Source organism: Aspergillus niger (genome assembly GCF_000002855.4).
Source record: "Aspergillus niger supercontig An14".
Taxonomy (NCBI): domain Eukaryota; kingdom Fungi; phylum Ascomycota; class Eurotiomycetes; order Eurotiales; family Aspergillaceae; genus Aspergillus; species Aspergillus niger.
Window position 1 is genome coordinate 104343 of NT_166529.1, and position 25325 is coordinate 129667.

The window sequence follows — 25325 nt, forward strand, 5'->3', positions numbered from 1 at the left end:
GGATTCTTAGTACTAAGTAATCACACTTAGTCGTCTGCAATCTTGGTACGTAGTCCGCTGAAATATATACTCGTAACTAGTAGTAACTACTAGTACTACGAAAACACCTGCATACATCTTCATCGAATAATATTTCACAATGTAGTAAGTGACCCAAAACATCATATTATAGTTCCCCTCAAGTGGCATCGCTTTTTATTTCTCTCCCCTCATCTTCTATTGCCTGAAGTTGTGTCGATACTAAGCATGAAAGATAACTTTTGGCTCTCAATCGAGTATGAACCATGAACATATTTTGAGCAACCACTACAGTGAAAGCAAGACACTTACCAGTGAAAGTATACACAGGAATTAGAGCTCACCAATGCAATACCAAGGCCTTACTTAATAGATGTATCAATAAATCTTGCACTCCCTGAAAGACCCAAGATCCATGCCCTAAGCCTGAGCCCTCATTTACCGATTTGGGAGCTCGACAGCTTGGCATCTCCGATCGCCGACCGAAAGCTCCGTCGCGGCCTTCTTGGATTTAGTCTTTACTTCTCCATCTTCAGCCAACCCCCTCGCCAGTTATCTTCGCGCGTTCTTTCTCCCTAATCGAATCTGTCCATGTGTCCCACCGAAAAACCCTCTGCATCAACTCTAATGACCTAACCCCCTTTTCCAAACATGGGCACCACCAAACCTCGCCCTTCCGGCAGGGCCTCCGTCGCCAAGGTCCAGTCTCTCCCCGACAAGACATTCGTCATCGATAATGGCGCATATACCCTGAAAGCCGGCTATGCGCCGGACTCTGTACCTCCAGACGACCAATCGAAAGCGCTTTCAGCTTGCTCCGAAATTCCCAATGCGATCGTCAAGACCCGTGGCAACAAGATCTACGTCGGCTCTCAGCTGAACACGCATGTGACGGACTGGAATGAGATGATGTTTCGTCGTCCTGTTGAGAAGGGCTACATTGTGAACTGGGAGGCCCAGAAGGAAATTTGGGAGCACTCGTTTTTCGATGAAAAAACCGTGCGCAGTAAGGATCTGCGGATTACGGATCCCGAGGACACGACGTTGTTGTTGACGGAGGCGCCGAATGCATTGCCGGCGCTGCAGAAGAATGCGGATGAGATTGTCATGGAGGAGTGGGGGTTTGGAGGGTATCTCAGATGCGTTGGTAAGGATGCTAGGTGGTCGTCAGCTGTTTGCTTGGAGAGGGTGATTGCTAATGAAGACGCGTATTGCATCTAGGGCCATCGATGAATGCTTGGAATGATGTCCAGTCGCTGTTTGGGGATCCTATTGTGCAGGAGGCAAACACGACGGTGTCTCCAAAGGAATGCTTATTGGTGGTTGACTCGGGTTACTCTCACACCACCGTGACACCAATCTACAAAGGACAGTCGCTTCAACGTGCCATTCGCAGACTCGACCTTGGTGGCAAGCATCTTACGAACTACCTGAAGGAGATGGTTTCAGTGCGGCAGTACAACATGGTGGACGAGACTTATATCATGAACGAGGTTAAGGAAGCCGTTTGCTTTGTTAGCAACAACTTCGTCGGCGACATGGAACAGACGTGGAAGGGCAACCGGAAACGCGGCCTGCCAGACGCCAGCGAGGGGGTGATGGTGGACTATGTCCTCCCTGACCCCAATGCAGGCAAGAAGGGCTTCATGCGACCGCATGATGCTCTCTTGAACGCCAAGAAGAGGAAAGGAGGCTTGTCGGGGGCCAGCGCGGAAGCACTATCGGAAGACGCTCTGGTCTTGGGCAACGAGCGCTTCGCTGTTCCGGAGATCTTGTTCACTCCCAGCGACATTGGCATGAAGCAGGCCGGCATTCCGGATATTATCATGCAAAGTCTTTCTGTCTTGCCTACCGGACTGCATCCCGCGTTTCTGGCCAACGTTTTGGTCGTCGGTGGCAATGCGCTGCTCCCAGGATTTGTGGACAGACTGTAAGTGTGGGATTCATATGTTTGGTGGATTGGCATCTTGTTGCTAACTGGGTGGCAGGGAGTCGGAATTGCGCCAACTGGCTTCCGCGGAATGCGCTGTCCGGGTGAAATGCCCGCAAGAGTAAGAGCTGCTGCCCTACTTACTGACTACTGTCTCTTAAGAACCACGAGCTGATGATCGCAATTATTCTGTACACAGTCCGATTCGCTCCGCCTGGTTGGGAGCGTCCCGATTTGCTACTAATAAAGACGAACTCCGGAAAGTCGCCATCACCCGGCAAGAGTACCAAGAGCACGGCTCTTCTTGGGCAAGTCGGAAGTTTACTGGTGCTATATAAAGTTCAGCGGGCAATGGCTGTCTGTGGAGTTCAGGATTTTGCATTGATTGGAGTGTTACGGGGGGTTTGATCAAAGTTGCTTGCTTTCCTGTTTGGCTTGATCCTGGGGGGATGCTGTTCGTTTTGTCTTCACACTTTTAGCGATTCTCTGTGATACCCTTGAAGATGTTGGCCCATCCCAAGCCAGTGGAATCATAGAACAATGTCATTATGTCATTTTCCATCGGGGATGGGCGATGATGTTTATCATTGCTCGGGGACTGATGAGAGGTAGGAGCAAGCGCTAGTAGTAGTTTTCATGCACTGCTCGACCACGCAAGAGTCCGATCCATGAACCGACGACCAGCCTTCGGACGGCTGTTGGGCAGTGGCTAGTTTAGCTTAGTGACGATCGGAAGGAGGGTGAGTGAGCGAGCGAGTGAATGCTTGTGAGTCATGGAGGGGATTGGGGAAATAGTGAGTTTGTTGTTGCGGTGAGGCTGGGATGGGCTTTGCTTTGCTACCTGATCTTCTTTCCTGCTCGCCCCGCAGTCGAACACGTCGACAACCTCAACCGACGGTCAACCGCATGGTCGCGCTCCATGCGCCAGTTTACTTACTTTTTCTCGTCTCTCCCGAATCCCGGTCGCCAATAGTCCTCATCTATCCCTTCCGTACTCTCGCGGTTGGTTGGCGAAACTAGCATGGACCAGGTGGTGCCCCGCCCTTCAAGGTCACCCTACAGCTGCACACGGGCGAATGATGTCAAAGCCTCGAGCAGGAAGCGTTGTCTGAGAGGTATCTCTAGCAAATAATGGGCGGTGGACATGTGGCATTCGACTGCCTTACCCATGGCATGGTCGCTTAGTTGTCGCGCGATATACCCACCCTCCTCTTGTCTGGCTCTCTTGCCATCCCGGATGATATGCCGAGCAGTCCAACAAAACAACCCGAAGATGTCTATAAAGACCCTGGCAGCTCTCGCGCCGGCTGCCGGCGATTTTATGCTAGTTATTATCTCCTACGAAACTCAATTTACATCCTACATACTTCACAACTACAACTCCATTCAAAGACCCTTGCCATCAACCTAAGTATTATGTTACTACTGTCTACTGCTCGTTGCTCGTGCCCTACTCTCTAAAGTCGAAACCAGCGATTATGGATTCCAGCGTCCCGGAATTGCACCCAGCAATCATCCAGTCCGATCTGCTCCTCCCCATCACCGACCCCGTCCCCAAGTATACGGCCCTCAACGCCTCTATCTCGTAGGTCAGCCAGAAGCAGTTCCAGTCGCAGAAAGAGAACCCATGCCGGAAATCAAGATGACCGCATTTAACGTCAAAGATCTGGCCGCGCGCGCTGCCCAGCGCATCGCGGAACACCGCCAGAAGGCTGAGGCCCGTGGCAGCACTTTCAGCACGGAGCCATTGCCAATGGATCGTGTCTCGAGTGTGGACGCCAATTCAATGAGGACCATGTCACATAGCGAAGACGAACACCGCCACAAGTCGAAGATGAGCCGGCTTGTGCAGAAGGTTCGAGGGCGGTTCTCAAAGCGTCTGGCGAAGAGGGAGGTAATCGACGAGTAAGTACCCCTCTCGATACACACCCAAGCCTTCTTCTGGGTAATGGCGCTAACTCACTTTATAGACCCTGCGCATGCTGCTTGGATATCATGCCTGCCGAATGCCTGATCAGCATGCCCTGTCAGCACAAGTACTGCAGCAGATGCTTGAAGAAGTTGGTGTTCACAGTTATGCCGGAGGAAGGACTGTTCCCACCCAGATGCTGCAAGCAGAAGATCCCGACAGAGGTCATCCTTCCCGTGCTAACACCGAAGGAGAGGACGGTCTATTTTGCCAAGGTGCAGGAGTATGCGACCCCAGCCAGAGAACGCTGGTACTGTCCTGCGCCGACGTGCGGCCGGTTCATTCCACCGAAGCATCTGAACAGCAAGCTCTCGTCCCAAAGCTGCCCATACTGCAGCACGACGTTTTGCTCTGGCTGCAGATGCCCGGGGTATAATAATAGTACCTCGACTGGGAAGAAAGATCCAGGATTCATGGCCGTCTTCGAAGATCCGCGACTTGGTAAAGCACAGAGGGGTCTCAAATGTGGCTCTTTGGTGGACCTCTTGTTCAATTGTGATCATGTTACGTGCCGGTGCAAGGCACAAGTCTGGTAAGTCCCCCCTTCAGCTGCCCACACATAGTGTATCTAGACATCCTAACCGAGAAGTAGTAACCTCTGTCGCAATCCATGGCTGTCATGTACCTGCGCCAAGCCAGGCCAACGCCCCATCGACTTCCTCACCTTCATCATCGGCCACAGCGGCGTAAACAAAGACCAGGAGGCCGAACTTGCCGCAGTGGTGGCTGCCATCCTATGCAACGAAAGGCTGCGGGATGAAGAATTGGCAAAGACCCAAGGCATGAAGGAGAAAGGGGGAAGCGCTAACAGAAGTCGGGCGAGTCTGCTGATACCACAGCAGGCGACTCGGGCTAGGAGGGTTTCCTAGGCTCCGAGATTTGGGTGGAAAAGAGAAACAGATTGATTATTATTATCTCCAACTTGAAGGAGGCATTTTGTTTTTTTCGAAAATGTATCTTGGCGGCACACTCCTTTAACTTTTCCTTTGTCTAGTCGTGTTCAATTAGCGTGTTATGATTATGAGAATGAATTATTGACTTTATATGTGTTTGCTGTCTGGGTAGCGGAGGTATTGGGGGTGGATCGTAGCTGATTCAGTGTTGTTTGGAAACTCCTGGATGGTAATGTGAGCCTGAGCGTACAATGACGTGATTTCCATGTGTGAGGTCTGCTGCATGCAGTATGACTACTTCTCGGTCACCGGAAGCTAAATGTAGTCTACATGCAGGCCAAAACAAGTCATCAATAAGACACCAAAACGGGGTACATAATTTCTAAGACATCACAGTATATAAGGGAGGGATATCGCAACGTTCGCTTGGATAGATACAGAGATGATTGAATCGATCAATCAATCAGTAATCATAGAAACCCTTTCCAGACTTCTTGCCCAGCCACCCAGCATCAACCATACGCTTCAATAGCCCGGACGGCCGATACTTACTATCACCAGTCTCCTGGTGCAAGACATTCATAATGGCGAGACAAGTATCCAGACCAATAAAATCCGCCAACACCAACGGACCCATAGGCACATTTGTGCCCGTCTTCATGATATTATCAATATCCTCACGGCCACCAACGCCCGTCTCCAGACAGATGATGGCCTCATTTATATACGGCATGAGGATTCGGTTCGCCAGGAAACCAGGCGAATCCGCAGAAACAGAAGCGACTTTGCCCATGCGCTGGACGAAAGCGATGGCGGTATCTTTCGTGGCCTGGGAAGTCTGCAAGCCTGCGATGATCTCTACGCCCTTTTGCACGGGGACGGGGTTCATGAAATGCGTGGAGATGACACGCGAGGGGGCCTGCAGGTCCGTGGGGTCTGTTGTGGTGGCGGCTGCGATCTTGGTGATGGAGATGGAGGAGGTGTTAGTAGCGAGGATGGCGTGCTTAGGGGCAATTTGGGCGAGTTTTGAGAAGATAGAGGTCTTGAGGTCGGGGATCTCGGGGACGGCTTCGATGACGAAGTCGACGCTGGAGAGGTCGTCCATTTTCAGGCTTGGGGTGATGCGTGCCCGGGCGGCATCGGCGGCGTCCCGGGTGAGGCGTTCTTTTGATACATCTTTATCGAGGAGTTTGTCTGGAAGAATGTAGTTGTTTAGTTAAATGAAATTGGAAAGATGGTGAGGGAGAGAAGAAGAGTGGGTGCTGTGTACCGGCAAACTTGAGGCCCTTGTCGATGGATGCTTGGGAGTTGTCGATTAGGGTCACCGGGACTTGGGCTTTCTGGGCAGCTACTAGAGCAATTCCTAATCCCTATAGAATCTTAGTTGCCCTGTTTCTCTCACTGGAGGGAACATCATATTGTCAGGAACACACTGACCATCTGCCCAGCTCCTATCACACCCAGCGACTTAACCTCGGCGGCATGGACGGCGGGGGAGGTGCTGAAGGCCCGCGAGGCCAGTGAGGGGCCCCGGTGAGAGAGAGAGCGCAATGATGAAAATAGCATAATGCCAATTTGGGCACGAAGACTCTCGATAAATGATACGGAGCAGATCTAGCAAAGAGGGGGAAGTAATAACCAGATAGTAAATAGACGGAGATGCATCGGGCCTCGGCCATTCTCATGTGATCCGACGTCATCGGCTACCCGCGGCTTTCTCGGCTACCAGGTTTATCCGGGACTTTCAAAGGCGGTGACACGTCGACGCGTGAATCACGCGCCATTATTGGTTGATGGCCAATTTAGGGGTGCGCGCGCAGGATCACCAAGCAGAGGATGATAGTGAGGAGAAATGATACAAGGTGTGCATACCCAGCATGGAGAACGAAGAACCAGTGCTGTCTGCACCGGACGTGCAGGTCGTGGACCCGGATGTCCGCGCCCATGTCTATAGTCTCGTCACTGCCGTAAGTAAACCCTCCTTTGCTGAATGATAGCATAGGAACACAGCTAATCACTGGCTCATAGTTGGGTGGTTTCAATGGCGAAGATGCAGACAAGTATGTGCTGGGAGACGACGCCCTGGCCTGTCTTCGGGATATCAAGCGATGGCTGAAGCTATACGATGAGAAACACAACCGGATGGATGTGGCACGGTGCCTGGGAGAGGCCAATCTTGTCAACGGGGATTTGTTACCCATCCTGGCGGTCTGGGCAAACAGCAAGAAGCAAACCAAGTATATGTCTAGGATCGCATTGGCATGCTGTAAGTGATGCTATATGCTACAGTCCATTGCGATGATTGTCTAACAGGGAGCAGTAGAGCTGCTTGTCCCCTTGACATGGCCGGTAGAACTACACGGGGAATTGACAATCAACCATCATCGGCATATACCATACATACAACATGTCCACGTTTCATACAAGCGAGGCCTACTGAGTCATGCTAGTACTAGCTATCTCCGAACTATAATCCGCGTCGGCATTCCGAGCATGGCCATCCCACGATCCGAGCGAACGACCCGCGACGAGGGTATTCTTAAACTTCTGCTTTATCTCCTCCGGAATATTGCTTTGATAACCCCCAATACTCGTCTCGCGGCGGAAGGCGATGAGGAGGAAACCTCAAGATCCGCAACCATCAACGCCTTCCAAGATCAAGATGTCTTCGCCCTCCTTCTGACCATGTGCTCCAACGTTGGCGACGACTTTACCATGCAAGATGTTGCTCTTCTCGAGATACTGTTCCATCTGATACGGGGTGTTAGTGTGGAGAAGCTATTCATGGATGATGCGCAACGAACAGCCAAACGGACGGACGAGCTAGACGATCTGCTACGCCAGGAGTCGTCTTTACGAAGAGAGTACGCGAAGAACGCACCAACTCGGCATGGACGCTTTGGGACTATGATCTGGGTCAAGCGTGATGACGCCAAGTATTCCACCGTCTCAGGGCAGAATGTGCTCAAAGACGGCCAGGCGACCCTGCAAAAGATGGACGAGACCAAGAAGTGGAACAAGCCACTAATTCGGCGAAAGCCACAAGATTTGACTGTGCACAATGACTTCAGCACTCCGGTCCATCTAAACTCGACTGCCTCCAATAACTTACGGATGTTCGTGGAAGAGTTTTTGGACTCAGGCTTCAACCCCCTTCTTACCCATGTACGGAAGGCAATCGAACGTGAAGCAGACCGCGTCATGGACATAAACACGCGCCAGTTTCTTTACACTACTGCTTGGTTTCTCGAAGCGGAGCGCGCACGTCGGGCACGCCAACGCAAGAAGCATGCGGAGAGCGAGAAGCCGGCAAAGGAGCTGGAGCCCGATAGCTTTGGCCTCGTTGCGGGTGTCCTGAATCAAGAAACCTTCGTTTTTCTAAATCGCGCTATGCAGTATGCGCTGGATAATAAAGATTGGGAGGATCTCAATGCTGGAATGCGCTGCTTCACCCAGATCTTGTTGACCGTGCAGGACATGGCCCAGTCTCCGCTCGAAGAGGACCAAGAGATCGCTGAAAACATCCAAAACCGTATATTTTACGAAGAAACTACCCATGACCGGGTCCTCGCTGTCATTCGTGGATACAAGGATCAACCGTTTGGGTATCTGGATGCGTGCACCGAACTCACCCACGTCTTCTTGCGAATGTTGGAGCGTTATTCGAAGGAGAACCTCGATATGCAAGTGCGATCTCGGCGACGTGCCAGACGCAAAGCCAAGGATGTAGAAGGTACTGGCAATGACGAGAATGATGAAGAGAACGGCTCCGAAGATGAGGACCGCTTGGAAGCAGAACGTGTGTCCAAAGAGCGCAAGTTCGATTTCAGACGGTTTGCCGCCAAATTCTGCAATCAGAAATGCGTTGACACTTTTGTTGCTTTCACCAAGCACTACAAGGAGCTGAACACTGAGCAGCTAAAACGCGCCCACCGTTACTTCTACAGAATTGCTTTCAAGCAAGAACTGAGTGTTCTGCTCTTCCGACTCGATATCATCAACCTTTTCTACCGTATGATTAAAGGCCCAGGCGCCTTGGATTCGAGTAAACCGATCTTTAAGGAGTGGGAAGAATTCGTGCGCCAGATTATCCGGCGACTGACGAAGAGGCTCGACCAACGGCCTGCCCTGTTCGTGGAGCTGCTGTTCAGTAAGATCAACGCGACTACATTCTACCTCGAATATGGTCACGAGCGGCAGACAGTCACCCGTGCCAGGAAGGCTCCAGCAGAACTAGAGATCGACCCCCGACAGGCACATACAATTGAAGAAAAAATCAGCATTATGGTGCCAGCATTGGTCTTAGATGGGGAGGAAGATCTGGTCACTTGGGTCAGCGATGTGTTGGAGTCGGCAGTTGAAGAAAGAGAGGCTTGGGAAACCCAGGAGAAGGCCCTGCGCGATGCGGGTGCAGAGAATTCCAAAATCCCAAACCCTATGATTTGTAGGTTGTTATTCCCATATTTCTGAACCATGAGCTAACATATCTGTAGCTGTGAAAGCGCGCGACGATGCATGCCAACAGGCCATGTTCTCCAACGCAAAGCTCCGTCTTCTTATGACACTGGTCAAGTTTGAAAGGCTTGGTGCAGAGGACGTGCCTGGGGCAGCCTGGATCATTCCCTCTGCCCCAAGGGCCCAGGATCTCCGGGAAATGAAGTCATTCATCGACAAGTACTTCGAGAAAGCTAAGCGAGGGACACTTGGACGGGACCCCCGTGAGCTGATCCGACGGAAATACGGTGGTGGGAAAACGGCCTCAGACAACCAACACAACCCTGATATTCAGTTTGGTGATGATTCAGAGGGCGAGGACGAGGTACCAGATGGGCCCTTGTTCCCGCCGAACCCTCGGGCAGCGCCGAATCCAGCAAATAAACCAACAAAGAAGAAGAAGCGCAAAGAACGTAACCCGGATGATGAGGATGAGGATGACTCGGTGGATGAAGAGACCTTGGAGGAGCGTCGCCGAGCGCGTTTGGAAAATAGTCGAGCTCGTCTCGCCAAGATCAAGAGTGATCTGTATGTGCACGCGAGTGACGAAGACACCGACGAAGAAGGAGACAAGGAATTCTTCCTCCTGGAGGAGCAGAGACGTAGAGAACAAGCCAAGCGCATCAAGCATGCACTACTTACCGGCATGACCGAAGACGGAGATGGTTCGACAAATAAGAAAGGTCAACGCAAGCGCCAAACCACTCGAAACCGGACAGGTGAAGCCAAGAGCAAGCGGCAACGACGCGGGAAGCAGGCGGACGAAGTGGACGAAGACGACGATGTCGTGATGGGAAACATGGATGCCCCATCGCCTATGTCGGACAGAGAGGGCACGCCATCCGGGGAAGAGGACGATGGCTTCAATTTTGATGACGATTTGGTATTCAGTCGGGATCGAGAGAAGCTGTTGGGCTCTGCTGGGAATGAGGAGAAGGACTCGAACAGGCCCGATAAAGCAATGGCGCAGGACGAAGACGATGATGACGCACCAATTGTAGCAGCAAATCGCAGACGGATGCGCGCGGGCTTCGTGGTGGACAGTGACTCGGAGTAGAGCGGGTGTCCACTCCATTAACTCTCATGGCATGATGACTTGATGTGGTGTTTGGTGTCGAGCATGAATATGGGCATTGTATGAATTGGCATCTGTATGTATATGTATTAGCATGCATGGATAGACAATGCATACCCTTGATTTACTGGGCAGAAATGGGAAATTTCCTTCGTGCAGGGGTCAACCACTTTATAAAGATGGGGGAACTGATTTTCTATCCAGTTCCCGGCTTAATCCACTCTTGTTAGCATTGCGCTGTTCAGGAAGTGATAGTGACATATGGTCTTTGTAGTGAGCAAACGGGCTGCAGCGAAGTTGCATGAACGCACGTCCTTGATGCTCTTGCGCCCTAACTAACCTATACATCTGAGAGCCTAGCCTTATCTGTTATCCAGTGAGCTAAGCATCACACCTGCATGTCTCTTGGATGCTGATGATGATATTGCTCCATGGTCACGGGATCAATACGTGAATTTGAAGACAAGATATCCCGTGTCTAAGTGAATACAGTGGCGACGCGCCTCCCTTTTCCTACTTCACGCGAGTTGTTATAGTCTGCTCAGAACTCATAACACAGTAAGCCATCTTCTGTGCATTGCAGTGCAGATGACGCTGGTCTCCAAAACTCGTGAATCACAGTTCTCACCTTCCCAAGATCCAAAGCCGTACTACATACATTATGCCTGATCGGGTAACTCGCAGATCCTTTCTTGCCAGTTCTCTTCAAGTTCTCAAATGTGCATTTAGAGGTCGTCGTAGCCGCTCAGGCAACATGAACACCCAAGCCAGCCACAGCAACCGCAACCAGGACACTCTTAGCAAAAGCACGATCAGCGAATTGACCTGTCTTCAACCACCAAACACACCCCAAACATCAATATCTACCACAGAAACCGGCTCATCGGCATCCACACCAACCAAGAAGCTTCGTTCTGTACGTGGAGAACGAATCAGGCGAGCAGTGATGCTACCTCCAGACACAACAGATGCTGGAAAGCCTTCCACTCAAGCAGAGGAGGAAGGACAAGAAAGCCTTGGAGACTGTAATGAAGAATTGAACTCCGTATCCTACAAGGAGGACGAAAGACAATCTCTAACCCTACATGAATCCTCGCTCCCTGCCCCCCACCAGGCTGCCAGTGAAAAGGCTCATCATGCCAATTATTCTAGACTTCCCACTCCTGTCAAACCACCGACCTCGAATCTGTATTCGCATGAGATCTACCAACATGAAGCGAGACGGAGTGTGCTTTCCTCTTTGGGGGGCCCTCATGCTGCTGGAAAACGGTATGAGGTGGGGAATCCGAAGTCTGGTTCATCAGAGGATAGTCCTGGAGTATGCAGTCGAAGCAGCAGTATGCATGATGGCCGTACCAGAGCATCGGAGCAGAAACCATCAGGCTTACCACTCCCGCAGCGAGGCCACAGCAGTGAGCGAGTCCAAACAAGAAAAACCAATGTACTTCCGACTTCAACGCGCGGCCATGGTAGCAGCAAGCCAGACAATGCTCGCAAGTCGCTTCCAGTGATGGTTACCAGTCGACCATCAAATCGGGTATTGAGCCGGAAGGAGGTGTCCCATAGCAGAGCCGAGATGCAGGCAAATGCAGACTCAAGCTCAAGCTCAGATCCTTTGAGCACCCATGCAGCAGATGCGCCCCAATCATGCTCAGGAGAGCACCGGACAGACAGACAGCAGTTCTTGCGATTGATACAGATTGAGGACAATCTTGGTCTTGGCTTGCAAATGCAGTCACGCGATCATCATTCAGATACAACGCCCACATCAGAAGCAGAGCTGGCGAGATCGAGTCTAAGGGCGCTGCCGAGGCGGGTTCGGTTAACGAATAAATTTGAGAACCTGCGGGCACAGAATGCAGACAAAAAGGAGAAGGAGAAGGAGGAGAAGCAGCCTGGAAACGCAGCAGTGCAGTCTTTCTTGAAATTGAATTGACCGACCAACTTCATCGACTTGCCCACTTCTCTCTTTGGGAGCTGCTGGGAGATCATTCCGGCTTGAACAATGAAGCCTACAAGCATGTATTTAACTTAGTTACAAATAAGATACATCTAATATTAATACAATATAATGCAAACCGAATAGCTACTCGTAAGTCAATACAGATAAGATGAATTTCATTGATGGGGGAACGAGTAGAGATTCGCAATGGATGTCTGCCTTAGGCATGAACTGTGTGCCAGGAATGCGAGGATCGAGTGGATCTCTCCAAGTCCATCCATTCCATCTATTTACTATCTAGTTAGCTAGACTAGCAGCTAAGGTTCCAGACATGAGTTTATTACCCCGGGTTTCACATCACAAAAACATCGGTTTTCTCACGTTCTAGTTTCCCCTCATACTTGACACTTTCTCCTGCAATAGTGGCCGTCTTCTTTCCTTTCGAAATCCATGAAAGAATCGTGAAACTTGCCCCAATGCTGTCCGAACGCCAGGCAGCATCTGGCATTCTGGGCTGCCCGGTTGAAGTATTAGGCCTGATCTTCGAGATCCTTCCGCCGGCTGAACTGCGTGTGCTTAGCATTGTCAATAAAGAGCTGCGCGCCCGAGTTGAGCCATTCCTCTACGCAAACATCCAGTGGCTTTGGCGCGAAGCTTCTTCGCCTCCCCCGATCACTCAACTCTTACGCACAATTACGTGCAAGCCGCAATTGGCTACTTACATCACAAATGTTCACTTGGACGGCATGAATATCAAAGGTCGGATGACGGCAGGCCCTCCCAAGATACTCATTTCCAGTTCCGAGTTGACCGAATACACTGCATTCATCCAAGGGACTGGGGTGCCCTACAGCGATCTCTGGATATGTGAATTACACCAGGGTACGATTGATGCTCTCCTTGCCCTTCTGGTAGCACAACTTTCAAATCTCAGGTGCTTGTACTTGGGCCCGATTTACACTAGAGAAAATCAGGTTCTCGGAATGATCCTCAACTCAGCCTTATGCAGACCTATGGATTATAGGCTACCTACCTTTCAGCATCTCCGAGATGTGTCTTTCCACCGTGCTGTGGGCGACGACGGCACGAGGCCCAAAATGACACCCCAAGATAGAGCCAAGAACACCGCCAACGTCTTGCCATTGTTTTATCTGCCGAATATCCGAAGCATGTCCGTCACTGTTGAGAACCCTGATGTATTCACATGGCCTGCAGCGCACTTACCTGACCCTTCCAAACTTACCTCGCTTGACTTGACTGCGGTACGGGAAGCCTACCTCGGTGACTTGTTGTCAGTCATGCCATATCTCAAAACCCTTCGCTGGGCCTGGTATTACGACTATGGCGTCGAGGATGACTTCGTTTCGCCTACCGTCGATCTTGATAGGATCGCGGCCGCAGTATCTCGTGTTCGAGGCACTCTAATGGATTTAACAATCTCAGCTGATGCCCCAATCGGAGGCAATGAGCAGTTCCATCCCGCTGTTAAGATGGAGGGCTCGCTGCGTGCAATGGTAGAGTTCGACGAGCTCAAGAGACTTCGGATTCCCCTGGCATTCCTCGTGGGGTTTGTTGAAGACACAACGAAAAGATTGCAGGACGTGGTCCCGAGGAATATCGAGTTTCTAACCATTACGGATGAGCTGGGGCTACAAAATGACGGTGGTGATTATAATAGTGATTGGCCGATCTACGAATGGACAGATACTGCTGTTTTGACCTTGCTTCGGACATGGCTGAGGGGTTGGAAATCTTGCACGCCCCAGCTTCGTGGCATTTCTGTATTGTTCGACTACATAGACACCAATATTGGGGAATGGCCCCCTGAACTGAGGCACCAGTTCATGGAGCTAGGTGCTCAAGCCGAAGTCCACCTCGAGTTAATCGAGTGGAAGCGCGACTGGTAACCTTGATCAAATGCCCACACATTTGGAGTCACTAGATCATGTGGCTCAAAGCCACCCAAAAATATCATGACCATCAATCCTTATTTCTTGCTGTTGCTGTTGCTGCTTGTATCAGGAGAGTAGCATAAATGGACCTGGCTCCTCTTCTCGATGCCACCCGCGATCTCACTCAGATTGAAATCTCAGAGATCTTTGTTGGCATCCACAACCTCAATGTTGTACTCCTGAACGAACGTGCTGCATCCGAAATTTTCCTATGAACGAATCGATTAGCACCACAGTCACGAAAAGCCCAGGAAGAAATCGACAGGCAGTCATGCATTTACTCGCCCCTTTAGCATCCGTACAAGGATCAGTCTGTTTACCTCCCACAATAATGAAGGTTTACTTAATCTGAGTCACTATCTTGATCTCCAATCTAAGGGTCCCGTTCATCTTGAGATAATCACAGTGCCAACCCTATACTAGTTATTGTATCTCCAGACTTCGCTTTTGAATGGACACACCATGCGAAGAAAACCACTTTACAGCAGAAAAGTTTGATCCACTTCTAGATTGCCCCTAAACTGCTAACTATTATCTGCGAACGGTGGATCATCAGTATCTGTCTATAAAAGGGACTTGGAGTACTATATGCTCTAAGGTGGTTTCGCGATAGTAGTGCTGAGTTGCAGTCCTTGGCATTAGATGAAATAGCTGGATGGATATGGGGTCTAGGGCAGCACTAGCTCAGGAACTGGACTGTCAATCAGACTAGATCAAACTATCGAGCTTGTATTTTACCTTATCCGTGGACTTCTGGATGGCTATCAAGTGGGACTGCACAAGCTTCGGCCCTGTCAGAGTCGAGAAAGTTCTCACGGAAAGAGACTACACGTGGGGGTTCTCGGGATTTCCTTTTCCATGGTTCAACTAGCCCGATGTCTACGACATGCGAGATCGCGCCCTGTACCCTCCAAACGATGGGTTTCATTATCGAATCTACCTACAGGTTGTTTAAGCGGGTCTCATGTGGTCTTTTGAATGGCTGTCTGGTCAGCGTAGATTACTATCATGGATGTGATAATCGGGATCGTGGAGTGAACGCGATTGACGTTTGAAGAGCCGGTGCTGGTATGACCGGATTTTTCTTGCAAAATTTTAGCAGATACTTCTAAATAGGAATGACTTTTGACTTTTACCTCTAACTGTGAAGTTATCAGAGTTGAAGATTCTGGCAAGCCTTAGTATAAAGAACTTGCTGCTTCCCACTCAGGAAAGTGTCAAATTGATGGCCCCGAATCAGTCAGAAGTGTGTATCACCTGGAGTCCCGCTATATCAAATCACCTCTATCCAGCCTTCTTTCTGGAAACATCGATTGGCATTGAACACAAGTCAATTGAGACAATAGGAATCAAAGAACAGTTTGCTCCATTTGCACCCCTTTGATCCTAACATCCATATATGCCATGCTTCAGTCTATATACCCACACTACCCACTCGCTTCATATCTAGAATCCTTACGGGGTGAAAGAGAAACAAACAAATTAGAGCAAACATATCCTCTGTGCTTACACTAAAAGGGCAGGTGAGAGTGACTCTGGTCCTCCTTCACTTCAGGCGATGACGGTTACTGATCGATCTGTGGTTCGCTTCCAGGGAAGTTCGCCCAGACACAACACGTTCATTGACGAGGAAAACGGTATCAAATAATAGTTTCTCGACCAGATAATGGATCTTTCATACTCAACAGCATCAATATGACCCAAATAATTGTCAAAACCTTCAAAAAGTAGATCCAATTCAACTATTTCTATCCCAATACCTCCAAAAGCTACACCACCACCACCACCAACTACATATACACAACTATAAGAACTATACTATCAGAAATGCAACCTCAAGCTGAAGGCAAAGGCCAACACGAAAGAGAAAGAGAAAGCCCAAGCACAAGCACCACCCCCCAACCTCCAGCCCATCCCAATCCAGACACCACTCCGACCTCCACCACCGGGCGCCGTCCGACCCCGTTCCCTTCACACCTCCCAAGACCCATTGTCCCTCACCCAGCAGCATCCAGCAGGGGAGGCAGAAGAAGAACACTACCTCCACCACAGCCCCAACAACTAGCACCACCACTGCAACATCACCGTCGCTCCTCCCCCTTCCCATCACGACTCCCCCAAAGAACCTTAACATCCACTACCACAGCACAAACCACACCGCCACGTACACGCCTCGAATCAATATACGGAGCCCAATCATATGCATTCTGGCTCGGACGACTCATGACCGTTCTCAATGCCATACTTTACGCAGACTTATTTGATGCACCGGATCCCGTGACCGGCATTCGTCCACCAAGTGTATTCTCGCTGACCGTGTCGAGACATGGGTATTCTCAGCGTGTAGCGGCTCTTGCTGGGTCGGATAGGGGAGCTACGGGGAGGTTTAGGAGGGCATTTATGATGCTGGAGGATGCATGTGAGTCAGAAGACGCGACGCGGAGTTTTAGGGCGTTTGGGCTGGCGTTTGAGGCGGCACATGGGCCTTGTGGTCAGCGTTTTAGGGAGTAGTAACCCAGTTATAGTTGGGATTTTTAGATTATTGCTGGTGGGGAGGCCATTATGTTGAGGGGCTGTGTTATTGTATTAGTATATATGATGCGTGGTGACCTTGCTGTGCTTGTGCTAGGGACGGACAGATAGTCATTATTGATGATCCTTGTCTATGTCATTTGGATGTCACACTTCCTTTTCTTCTATTTTGAGTTTCCCAGCTATTATACAGTTTGTAAGCCGTCACCCCCACAATCGCATTCTCCGATTTGGGGTGGGTTATATATCATCAGTTTCATGAAATGTCCCGAGAAACCAGAACGCCAAGCTGCCGCACCTCTATGCAACGCAAGAAGCCAAAAGTTGCAGTAATAATTAATTCCTTTTTTTTAGCCCAATAATCCATTTCAGCCAACACCTTTTGGTGGGGTCGATGAACCCTCGACTTATTTCCGGCTCCTTAAGAACGCAGCCACTTGTTCATGCCTCGTCACGAAGAACATGCGTTTGCGATCCGACTTCCATGCCAGAACACCGATTTCTTCGGCATAGCGACATGGCGCCTCGTATTCTGCCAGACTGACAAAGTCCTTGAAAAGGAATCCGGACGTAGCTTTGACACGGTCCCGCTCCAGCTGCCAAAGTCGAATCTGGTCCACCACGGTTGGCGGGAGGACTGACGGGGGGATCCCGGCCTGGTTTGAGGTCGAGCGGGAGACGTTGTGCTTGCGCATTTGCGGGTGGGCGTGAGTAGAGAGATAGGAAATGATTTGGTCGGCGGTGATGCCCATCTCGACGGCCCGGCGGACGGATTGGCGGGTGATTTTGCCGGTGATGAGGTTGGGGAAGCGGTATTTCAGTGTGGTGAACAGAGCAATCAGGGAGATCTGTAGGGGAGACGAGGTGTATGCGTATACACGGTAGTTGGTTTCGATAATGATGAAGCCCGTACCCGCTTTGCTGGAGGCTTCGCCAGCAGGACCGGAGAGGGAACCCAAGAGTGGGTTGCTCAAGGCGCTGGAGTCGGACGTGAGGGTGGTTGCAAGACGGGTGGGGTAGAAACGCGGTGCATCCGGCGATTCTTGATAGACGATACCAAAGTCGGCAAGGTCGGTCAGCATGCGCAGTTGTTTCGAACTGAGGTGGTTCTTTTCATATGATTTTCCGAGTTCGAGACTGCTGAGAAGGAACACGAACGAGAGGACTTCGACACTGTCCATCTTGATGGCGCTGGCGCTCTCGACGTAAAGAATCAAGATATGCCACACCTGCGTGCTGACATCTTGCAGGACAAAGGCAAACCCATCCTGGGTGATTTCGACGCGACGATCTCGGATCTCGACCAGATGACCCGCCTGCAGGAGCTCCTTCACGCCTTTGCTGAGGGTCACTTGGGGACCTCCCATGCCTCCAGTACCGACCATGTATCCCAGCACTCCTTCCCACTGTCGTCGCGCATACTCATCAAGTTCGGGGATCGAGACTTCCGAGCCAGCAGGCACTTGTGAAAGGACGCCAAAAGATTGTGTTTGGTCGGCGCCGGTGAGAGCGTGTCGCAATGAAGTGGCGAAGGGATCGGTGACTTTGTAGGCGCGGACATTATCCGCCGTAACAGTGTTGGATAAAATATGCAGTCTTCCTAGGATGGAGAGTGCATTGTCGCGTTCTCTGTGTGAGGCTCACGTTAACCACAATCACTGCGGAAACCTTCCCAGGGTGCTTGACCCGCACTTACTTCAAGCTCTCCGATTTAACCCAAGCCTCCAGATCCGCCGCGGGGAGCGGATCCTTTAGGTAGAGAAGTGCCATGACAAAGCATTTTGCTAGTCAGGCAGTTAGTTGATGAAGCACCGGAGTGGTGAATGCACATGCGACACATACCCAGATCAGGCAGCATGCGCCTGAAAATGGCGAGAGCCGTTGATGGCTGCTGGTAAAGTTTGTAGAAGACAGTGCCAGCAAGGCTTTCGAGGTATTCAAAGGGACGAGAAGATGGTGCGGCAGCCATCTTGTCGGCAGGAGTCACCGCTGCAGCATGATGCGGCGGGAAAGAAATGGGGGCGTTGGAGCTGAAGCCAAAGAAGAAACCAACCAACGCTTGGGATTTGAAAGTTGGAGACGATCGGCCCCAAAGCGGAGCATCTCCGGCGCGCCAAACATGCCCCAAGCGCAATCAATCGGCTGCCGATGATCTCACTTTAAACAATACTCTACTCATATCTACTTAACAGTCAACTCTCACCGCTGCCTCAATTTCCGTTGCTTTGAAGATGACTACCTTGCGTTTTGTTCGCTCTGTAAGTTACATACCTTGTGTTGTACTCTACTTTGATCTTATGCCTGTACTCACAAAATCCGCAGGTTTGGGAGTCCTTTCGGGCTACTTCGGGGCTAGAGCCTCGGTAAGTGATAGAAGAAAGAGTGCTTCCTTCATGCCTGTCCTGGATTCAAATCACTGATGGGAATGCATGGGATGGTTATCTAGTCTACTAGACAATGTAAGCTTCTCGAGTTGGAATATACAACCATCATATTCCGGGAATATCTTCAATGGATTCACCTTACGGCTGAAGCTTCACTCTATCGGTCCCGGGGACACCCGTCGATACCGGCTAAACGCTTCGGAACACTATACTAACATTCGAGTCTATCGCGCCAGCTTCGTGTGACTGCTGCCAAACCTGGGTTAGTCAACTTTGAACTCGATATCAAGAAGGAGCACACGGTAAGCCAGAGATTCGAAAATGGTTACTTGGTAACTGACAATCATCAGAACCGCCTGAACATCCTCCATGGCGGTACCATTGCCAGCATGGGTGGGCCACATGCCAACACCGTCTCACATTGAATGTCCTTGCTAACATGAATTAATGCAAAGTGGACCTTGGTGGCTCCCTGGCTGTTGCTTCTCGTGGTTTGTTCGCGACAGGCGTCTCGACTGACCTGAACGGTGAGCAGATAGCAACTTCTACTTTCACCGAAGACCCCCTAATAAATCATACAGTGACGTATCTCAGTTCTGGTGGTAAAGTAGGAGACAGGATCCTAGCGGTAGGTTTTTCCTGCTTCTCTCTTTCTCTCTCTCTCTCTCTCTCTCTCTCTCTCTCTGTGTGTGTAGTCATGACAATAGAGGGGAAAAGCATGTCCAGGCTAACCCACTGCATGTGTAACAGGAAGTCAGCTGTGATAAATGTAGGTTCCCTGAACGCACTTGATACGCTGCATATACTTACAGTCATCTGCAGTTGGCAAGACCCTTGCATACACGTCGATTAAATTCGCCAACACTAAAGGAGAAGTCTTCGCCAGAGGAAGCCACACCAAGTAAGTATACGCATACAAATATATATTCTTTCTGCCCTCAGAAGAAAACCAATGGACTGATTTCCTATCAGATTTGTCGCTCTCGCATGGAAAGACCCTCAAAACATCGTTGAGGAGATCAACAAGCTCGAGTCCTCGTCATCTTAGGTAGTTACTACTACACATGTCAGGTGTGTCGATTCAGGCGAGCTTTTTGTTAGCTATTATAGCAACTACTAGCCTCTTCTTCGGCCGGACACGATAGAGCACATGGATTAGAACGGGGTATAGAGATTTTGTATATATATAAAGCGATACTACATAGCCAATTCTACAGGCTCTTCTTCTATAATAGTACTGACCCTGCTACTACCAGGCAAATCTACCAACGCACAGATGCAGTAGCATAGATTATAGAAATAAGAAGCCTCATCACAACCATTCAATCATTCAAATAGTAGCCCGACCATCCAAAGCCCATTCAGATGACTTTTTCTCAAATTTGGATAAAATCGGGGTTCTCGGTAGTTTTAAGATAAAAAGAGAAGAGCATGTGGCATGCATACACACGTCCAGGATGACCGGGCCAGGAGAGAAACAACAGAACAACAAGATACAGATCACGCTCAAGTAAAAGTATGTTCGTGCAAAGGATCATCATCGCCCTCCTCCCCAGCCCCTAGCATGACTTCATCCTCATCCATCACGACCTCCTCATCACCTCCCACATCCATCTCATTGTTAATAGCGTTTTCTCCACCCATGGCCTTGATCTTCGCCTGCGTCATCTCGAAAACATACTGGCCGAGATGCTCGACGTTTTCCATCGGAGTGCCTTGGACTTCGTCATCCAGGGAGCGCGCAGACGGGAACATCTCGCCCGGGGCAAGCATAAGCTTGTCTGGGCGTTGGAAGAGAAGGTCGAACGCGGGCTTGAGCTCGTAGCATGACTCGAAGACCTCGCGACGACCGAGGATGTACAGACCAAGACGCGCACGGGAAAGAGCAACAGTTAGACGACGGACGTCACGGAGGTAGCCGACGGTGCGAGTTCGGGTGAGAGATAGAATGACGTCTAGGTTGAGGTACGAATTAGTAGGGTTTCCTTTGACGGAGCTGGTTTTTTCTTTGGAAAGACTTACAGTCATTTTGTTCACCTTGATACTTGTCCACCGTCGTGACGATCTTGGGCATGCCAAATAGTCCGTTCTTGGCACAGCGGTGATTCAAGACATCCTTAATCAATGCCGTTTGGCCTGCATACGTGGCAAGGATGGATATCTTGGAGGCTGGGTACCCAAGGAGGCGCATGTACTGGTAGATGGCAACGGCATACTCGGCCTCTCCCAGATTCTGGATGAAGTGGGGAGTGGGTTCACGTTCTCCGGTGCCCTGGTAGTCAGGCACGTTGATGAACTGGTAATCATACTGAAAACCGGAGTTGGCTTGCTTGAACTCTGGCGCCGTCTCAACGGCAGGTAGGTTTCCAAGTTGCTTATAACGCCACCGGAAGAGTTCAGCGATGCTGGGTCTCGCGCGGCCCTGCTGGTCCAGTGTAATAACAGGGACGCCCAGCCTCACCAGTCGGAGGAACAGACTTTGCTCGAAGTGGGCGTATTGCCGGAAAGCCATGTTCTGGATGATGGGAGAATTCTGGAGGTGGTCACCGCAAAGAACTACTCGCTTCAGAGGAAGCTCGCCATTCTTCATATTCTGCAGGGCGGCGGGGATGAAGCTCTCAATCTCCGTGATCTGGGCCGCCTCTTCCATGACCACATTGTCATAATGGAAACCGAGATCGGCGATTTCCTGGCGACGCATGGCAGCATGCGTCGAAGTCATTGCAATAATTCTTGCCTCCTTCACAAGTAGATAATTGGCCTTATCCTTGGGCTGACGCAGGATTTCGAATGGACGGATGTCCTCTAGCTCGGAAAAGATCTTGTCAATGTGCCGCTGGCATCCTTCAGCCACGTCAAGGAGGGTCTCCTTTGTCGCCGTCGCATCAAAGACGGGCTGAGGCGCATTGGCAAAGTATGTATGGAATGGGAAAGCCGCGACGATATCTTCGGTCGAAGCGCTTTCACTGCGAGCCTGATCCCAGAACTTGGCCCACGCAGGTTGGATGTAGACGGTGTTGAAATACCCGGCAGTTTCGCAGGAATTGCCATGGGCACCCTGTGCTCCAATGGATGCTGCTAGCCGAATGACCTCGCCGAGGAAATGATTGCGATTCTCAAGGAAAGATTCTACGCGTCCGTACTTGCTGTAGCTGGTTTCAGTCTCCAGCTCCTCTTCACCATGACCAAGACGAAGAAGATGACGTTCGTCAATGTCCAATGCGACAATCTTCTGGAAAAGCTGGTTCAGTGCTTGATTGCTGTGTGCGATAAGTAGCGTGCGTTCATTGGGGAAATCATGATAGATGTTATTGATGATCTGCGTCGCAACATCCGTTTTTCCTGTTCCAGGAGGCCCGACGATAACGGTCAGCCCTGGTTGAGTGCCTGAAGCAATGGCTTCCACCTGCGCTGGGGTGAATCGGACGGTATTAAGTTTGGGCGCGTCAATTGGATACGGGCCGGGATTGGGTGGCTTGTATGTCGAGACGCGAAGAGATTTGGGTCCTGCTTCTCTCTCGGCTTGTTCCCTCCGTCGCTTCTTCGACGTTTCCGCTGAAGGTGCTTTAGAAGGCTCTTCAACGTACTCAAGTACGTACGGGGGACCAAAGCTTGATGTCTCCTCCTTGGATGGTTCTATGGTTGAACCGGGCAAGCTCTCAATGAGATGCTGCCAATCCAAGAATGTGTCCCGGAAATCAACTGACTTCAATCGATTAGGCAGCTGAGTGTATTGAGCACCAGCCGGATCTCCGTAACCCAAAAAGATATCCTGAATCCAGGAGGGAAGGGTGATATCCGAGACAATGAGTTTCTGCATCGTCTCAAGAATGGACTTGAAGTTATTCTCTCGCCCCTTCCGTCTCGCCACCACATTGATCAACGGATAGACATCCGGCTTTCCTCGCGCAAGACCGTCTTTGTCTGCTTTGAAGGCAGCCGAGTCCAGGTTGACCAATAACTTCCGCACACGCGGCCTGTATCTGTGCCCGTTTGCTTGGCCTGACACAGGTTCGCGTAATGGACGACCGTTCTCATCGAGCACTTGCACAATTTCTGCTGTTCTAAGATACTTGAGGCCAGGGGTCTCAGGTTCTCGAAAGCCGGGGTTTCCTGCATCATCTGACTGTACAGCCAACAAGAAGACCACGTCATCTGGACGAAGTGATTCCCACTCCATCCGGATGTGGTCGGCCAGTCTACCCACTTCGATAGCTATTTCAGCCCTGACGAACGCAGGCTTTGCCGAACCAACCTTGGGAGGCGCCACTTCAATGATGGCAGGCTTTGTAATGGGGATGGCCATCCTTGAGAAACCGTCGAAATTCAATGTCTTGCCGTCCCGGCTTGCACGAGGCTGCATGCGTTTGACGATCGACTCCATATCCTTGCGAATCTGGAAGAATGCCTCCGACCGATAGAGCAAGAAGGAGCGCCACAAGAAGTCACCGGTGCTCAGATACTGAAGGTTTAACTTGGGAATTGCAAGCGGCCTGGATCCATCATATGTCTCGTTGCGGAGCAAAGTAGGGTCGTAGAGATTTTCTTCGGTGGGAACAATGCTGAGCTGGGAGGCAGCTTCTTGGAATGTCGTCTTCTTTTCATAGAAAGACAAGAGAACCTCCATGTACAGATGGCGATCCGGCGTTATTTGAGACTGTTTCGGATAGTCCGTACGGAAACCAAGATGCGAGCACAAATCTCGAAGCTCGGATTCTTCCAAGGTAGCTAATTGACCTTCGAGTTCAGAGCGCTGTTCAATCGATCCATAATTGGAAAGAGCCAATATCATCAGCTTGTCCTTGAAATACTTCATAGAGGTTCTTTGAAGACGTGCCAACTCCTGACAGTGGGCATCGTAGATAGCCTGGGGAGATAGAGCCTCTCCAGTGAAGTCATCGATTGCAAAAGCGCTGAAATGCTCCAGAAGACCACAAAGATCACGGAATAGCGCGCTGTCTGCAGAGCGGTACAGTTGCGACAGGCGGATGACGGACAGGAAGTTGAGGTCTTTCAAGAGCGTGTTCACATAGCGCCTGGTTGGAGGCTGGCTTTCTAGATCCACAAGAAATTCAAGTAGTCGTTCGCAGTATCGCAGATTATCCGCCTGCTCTCTTTCGGGCCCATTCAATCTCCGGAAGAAATCCAAAAGCATGGTGTACAGCCACGATCGCTCAAAGCGCATCTTGGCCTTGTTTGCGTCATCCCCTGCATCGTACCGCTTGCCTGCGGCCCTCCATGCTTTCTTCAATCCGGAACTCCTTGCCAATAAGCGATCTCTTGCCTCCTCGCTCGACAGGTTGTGCCAGATGGAGATCGAGACCAGTGGTGCACACTCTTTGCGTATCAACGGATTCTCGACGGACTGAAAGGCGCTAATGATGAAAGAAACTATCGACAACCGTGAAGAAGTTCCGAGAGAGGGATCGACGCTCATTGAAAGGATACGGTGGAAAAGATTGGAGAAATCCGCCGGTCGATCGGAGAAGATATCTGATCTTTCATCAGCAATTCAAATTGTCCCAGTAGTGCAAACCATTCACATACCCCATATCGGTAGATGCTCTCGCTGCTTGACGCTCACAATCAAGGCGAGAAGGAGCACATGGTAGTTCGAGGCATCTTCCGTGTAAGTCGGCCAAAGAAACCTGTTCGCGAGTTAGGCATTGTCGTAGAGGAGAGGGCCGAAGAAGCATTGCGGGAGATGCGCACTTTTCCAGAATATTGAGATTCTCTAGCGTCAGAAGCGACCGGAAACTGAAATTCTCAGCCTCAAGGGGATCCCAGAGGTCCTTTTTAAGGACATCCTGCTTGACTTTGCGGGCCTTGGAACCGTCAAGCCAGTAGGATTTGGCTAACCGCACCCATGCGCTGTCTTCGCGGAAGTCCTCCACAGTCGGTCTGGAGTCAAGGCCCTGCGCCATTGCCTGACGAGTTTGTAGGCCCATTCCGAGACGTTGGGGAGGATTGCTTGAAGAGACTCCGGGGGCGCGGATCCGATTTATCTGCGCAAGTGGTCCGTGGCGGGCGGCGGGATTGGGAAAGCTTCTGGCGCGCGCGTGTCGGTCGATACTGTTAGTTTCCTTAGTTAAACCTCCGGCGGCTAGAACCCGCAGAGCCGCAGCCTGCTTGCTTT

General features: G+C 50.7%; 10 protein-coding genes across 10 annotated transcripts; 7 read left to right on the plus strand and 3 right to left on the minus strand.

The window, feature by feature from the left end:
* Positions 1–669: 669 nt before the first annotated feature.
* An14g00410 (uncharacterized protein) lies at positions 670–2286 on the plus strand (the record flags this gene model as incomplete). The annotated part of the gene is made up of 4 exons (XM_001400633.1): positions 670–1165; positions 1240–1948; positions 2007–2069; positions 2148–2286. The coding sequence occupies 4 exons, from the start codon at positions 670–672 to the stop codon at positions 2284–2286; spliced, it is 1407 nt and encodes a 468-aa protein (XP_001400670.1).
* A 1304-nt stretch (positions 2287–3590) lies between these two features.
* Positions 3591–4786, plus strand: An14g00420 (uncharacterized protein; the record flags this gene model as incomplete). The annotated part of the gene is made up of 3 exons (XM_001400634.1): positions 3591–3853; positions 3919–4449; positions 4510–4786. The coding sequence occupies 3 exons, from the start codon at positions 3591–3593 to the stop codon at positions 4784–4786; spliced, it is 1071 nt and encodes a 356-aa protein (XP_001400671.1).
* A 487-nt stretch (positions 4787–5273) lies between these two features.
* On the minus strand, positions 5274–6376 carry An14g00430 (uncharacterized protein; the record flags this gene model as incomplete). Its single annotated transcript, XM_001400635.3, has 3 exons — positions 5274–6004; positions 6081–6180; positions 6248–6376. 3 exons carry the CDS (start codon positions 6374–6376, stop codon positions 5274–5276), a joined length of 960 nt encoding a protein of 319 aa, XP_001400672.1.
* Positions 6377–6687: 311 nt separating this feature from the next.
* An14g00440 (uncharacterized protein) lies at positions 6688–10361 on the plus strand (the record flags this gene model as incomplete). Its single annotated transcript, XM_059744017.1, has 4 exons — positions 6688–6777; positions 6839–7076; positions 7131–9258; positions 9446–10361. The coding sequence occupies 4 exons, from the start codon at positions 6688–6690 to the stop codon at positions 10359–10361; spliced, it is 3372 nt and encodes a 1123-aa protein (XP_059602229.1).
* Positions 10362–11040: 679 nt separating this feature from the next.
* An14g00450 (uncharacterized protein) lies at positions 11041–12315 on the plus strand (the record flags this gene model as incomplete). Its single annotated transcript, XM_059744018.1, has 1 exon — positions 11041–12315. The coding sequence occupies one exon, from the start codon at positions 11041–11043 to the stop codon at positions 12313–12315; it is 1275 nt and encodes a 424-aa protein (XP_059602230.1).
* A 482-nt stretch (positions 12316–12797) lies between these two features.
* On the plus strand, positions 12798–14228 carry An14g00460 (uncharacterized protein; the record flags this gene model as incomplete). Its single annotated transcript, XM_001400638.1, has 1 exon — positions 12798–14228. The coding sequence occupies one exon, from the start codon at positions 12798–12800 to the stop codon at positions 14226–14228; it is 1431 nt and encodes a 476-aa protein (XP_001400675.1).
* Positions 14229–16100: 1872 nt separating this feature from the next.
* On the plus strand, positions 16101–16842 carry An14g00470 (uncharacterized protein; the record flags this gene model as incomplete). The annotated part of the gene is made up of 2 exons (XM_059744019.1): positions 16101–16692; positions 16799–16842. The coding sequence occupies 2 exons, from the start codon at positions 16101–16103 to the stop codon at positions 16840–16842; spliced, it is 636 nt and encodes a 211-aa protein (XP_059602231.1).
* A 370-nt stretch (positions 16843–17212) lies between these two features.
* On the minus strand, positions 17213–18774 carry An14g00480 (uncharacterized protein; the record flags this gene model as incomplete). Its single annotated transcript, XM_001400640.3, has 3 exons — positions 17213–18434; positions 18502–18589; positions 18648–18774. The coding sequence occupies 3 exons, from the start codon at positions 18772–18774 to the stop codon at positions 17213–17215; spliced, it is 1437 nt and encodes a 478-aa protein (XP_001400677.1).
* A 262-nt stretch (positions 18775–19036) lies between these two features.
* Positions 19037–20237, plus strand: An14g00490 (uncharacterized protein; the record flags this gene model as incomplete). The annotated part of the gene is made up of 8 exons (XM_059744020.1): positions 19037–19063; positions 19128–19168; positions 19413–19491; positions 19540–19582; positions 19645–19817; positions 19940–19958; positions 20012–20090; positions 20162–20237. The coding sequence occupies 8 exons, from the start codon at positions 19037–19039 to the stop codon at positions 20235–20237; spliced, it is 537 nt and encodes a 178-aa protein (XP_059602232.1).
* A 458-nt stretch (positions 20238–20695) lies between these two features.
* Positions 20696–25137, minus strand: An14g00500 (uncharacterized protein; the record flags this gene model as incomplete). The annotated part of the gene is made up of 3 exons (XM_059744021.1): positions 20696–21144; positions 21212–24682; positions 24726–25137. 3 exons carry the CDS (start codon positions 25135–25137, stop codon positions 20696–20698), a joined length of 4332 nt encoding a protein of 1443 aa, XP_059602233.1.
* Between the last annotated feature and the right edge of the window lie 188 nt (positions 25138–25325).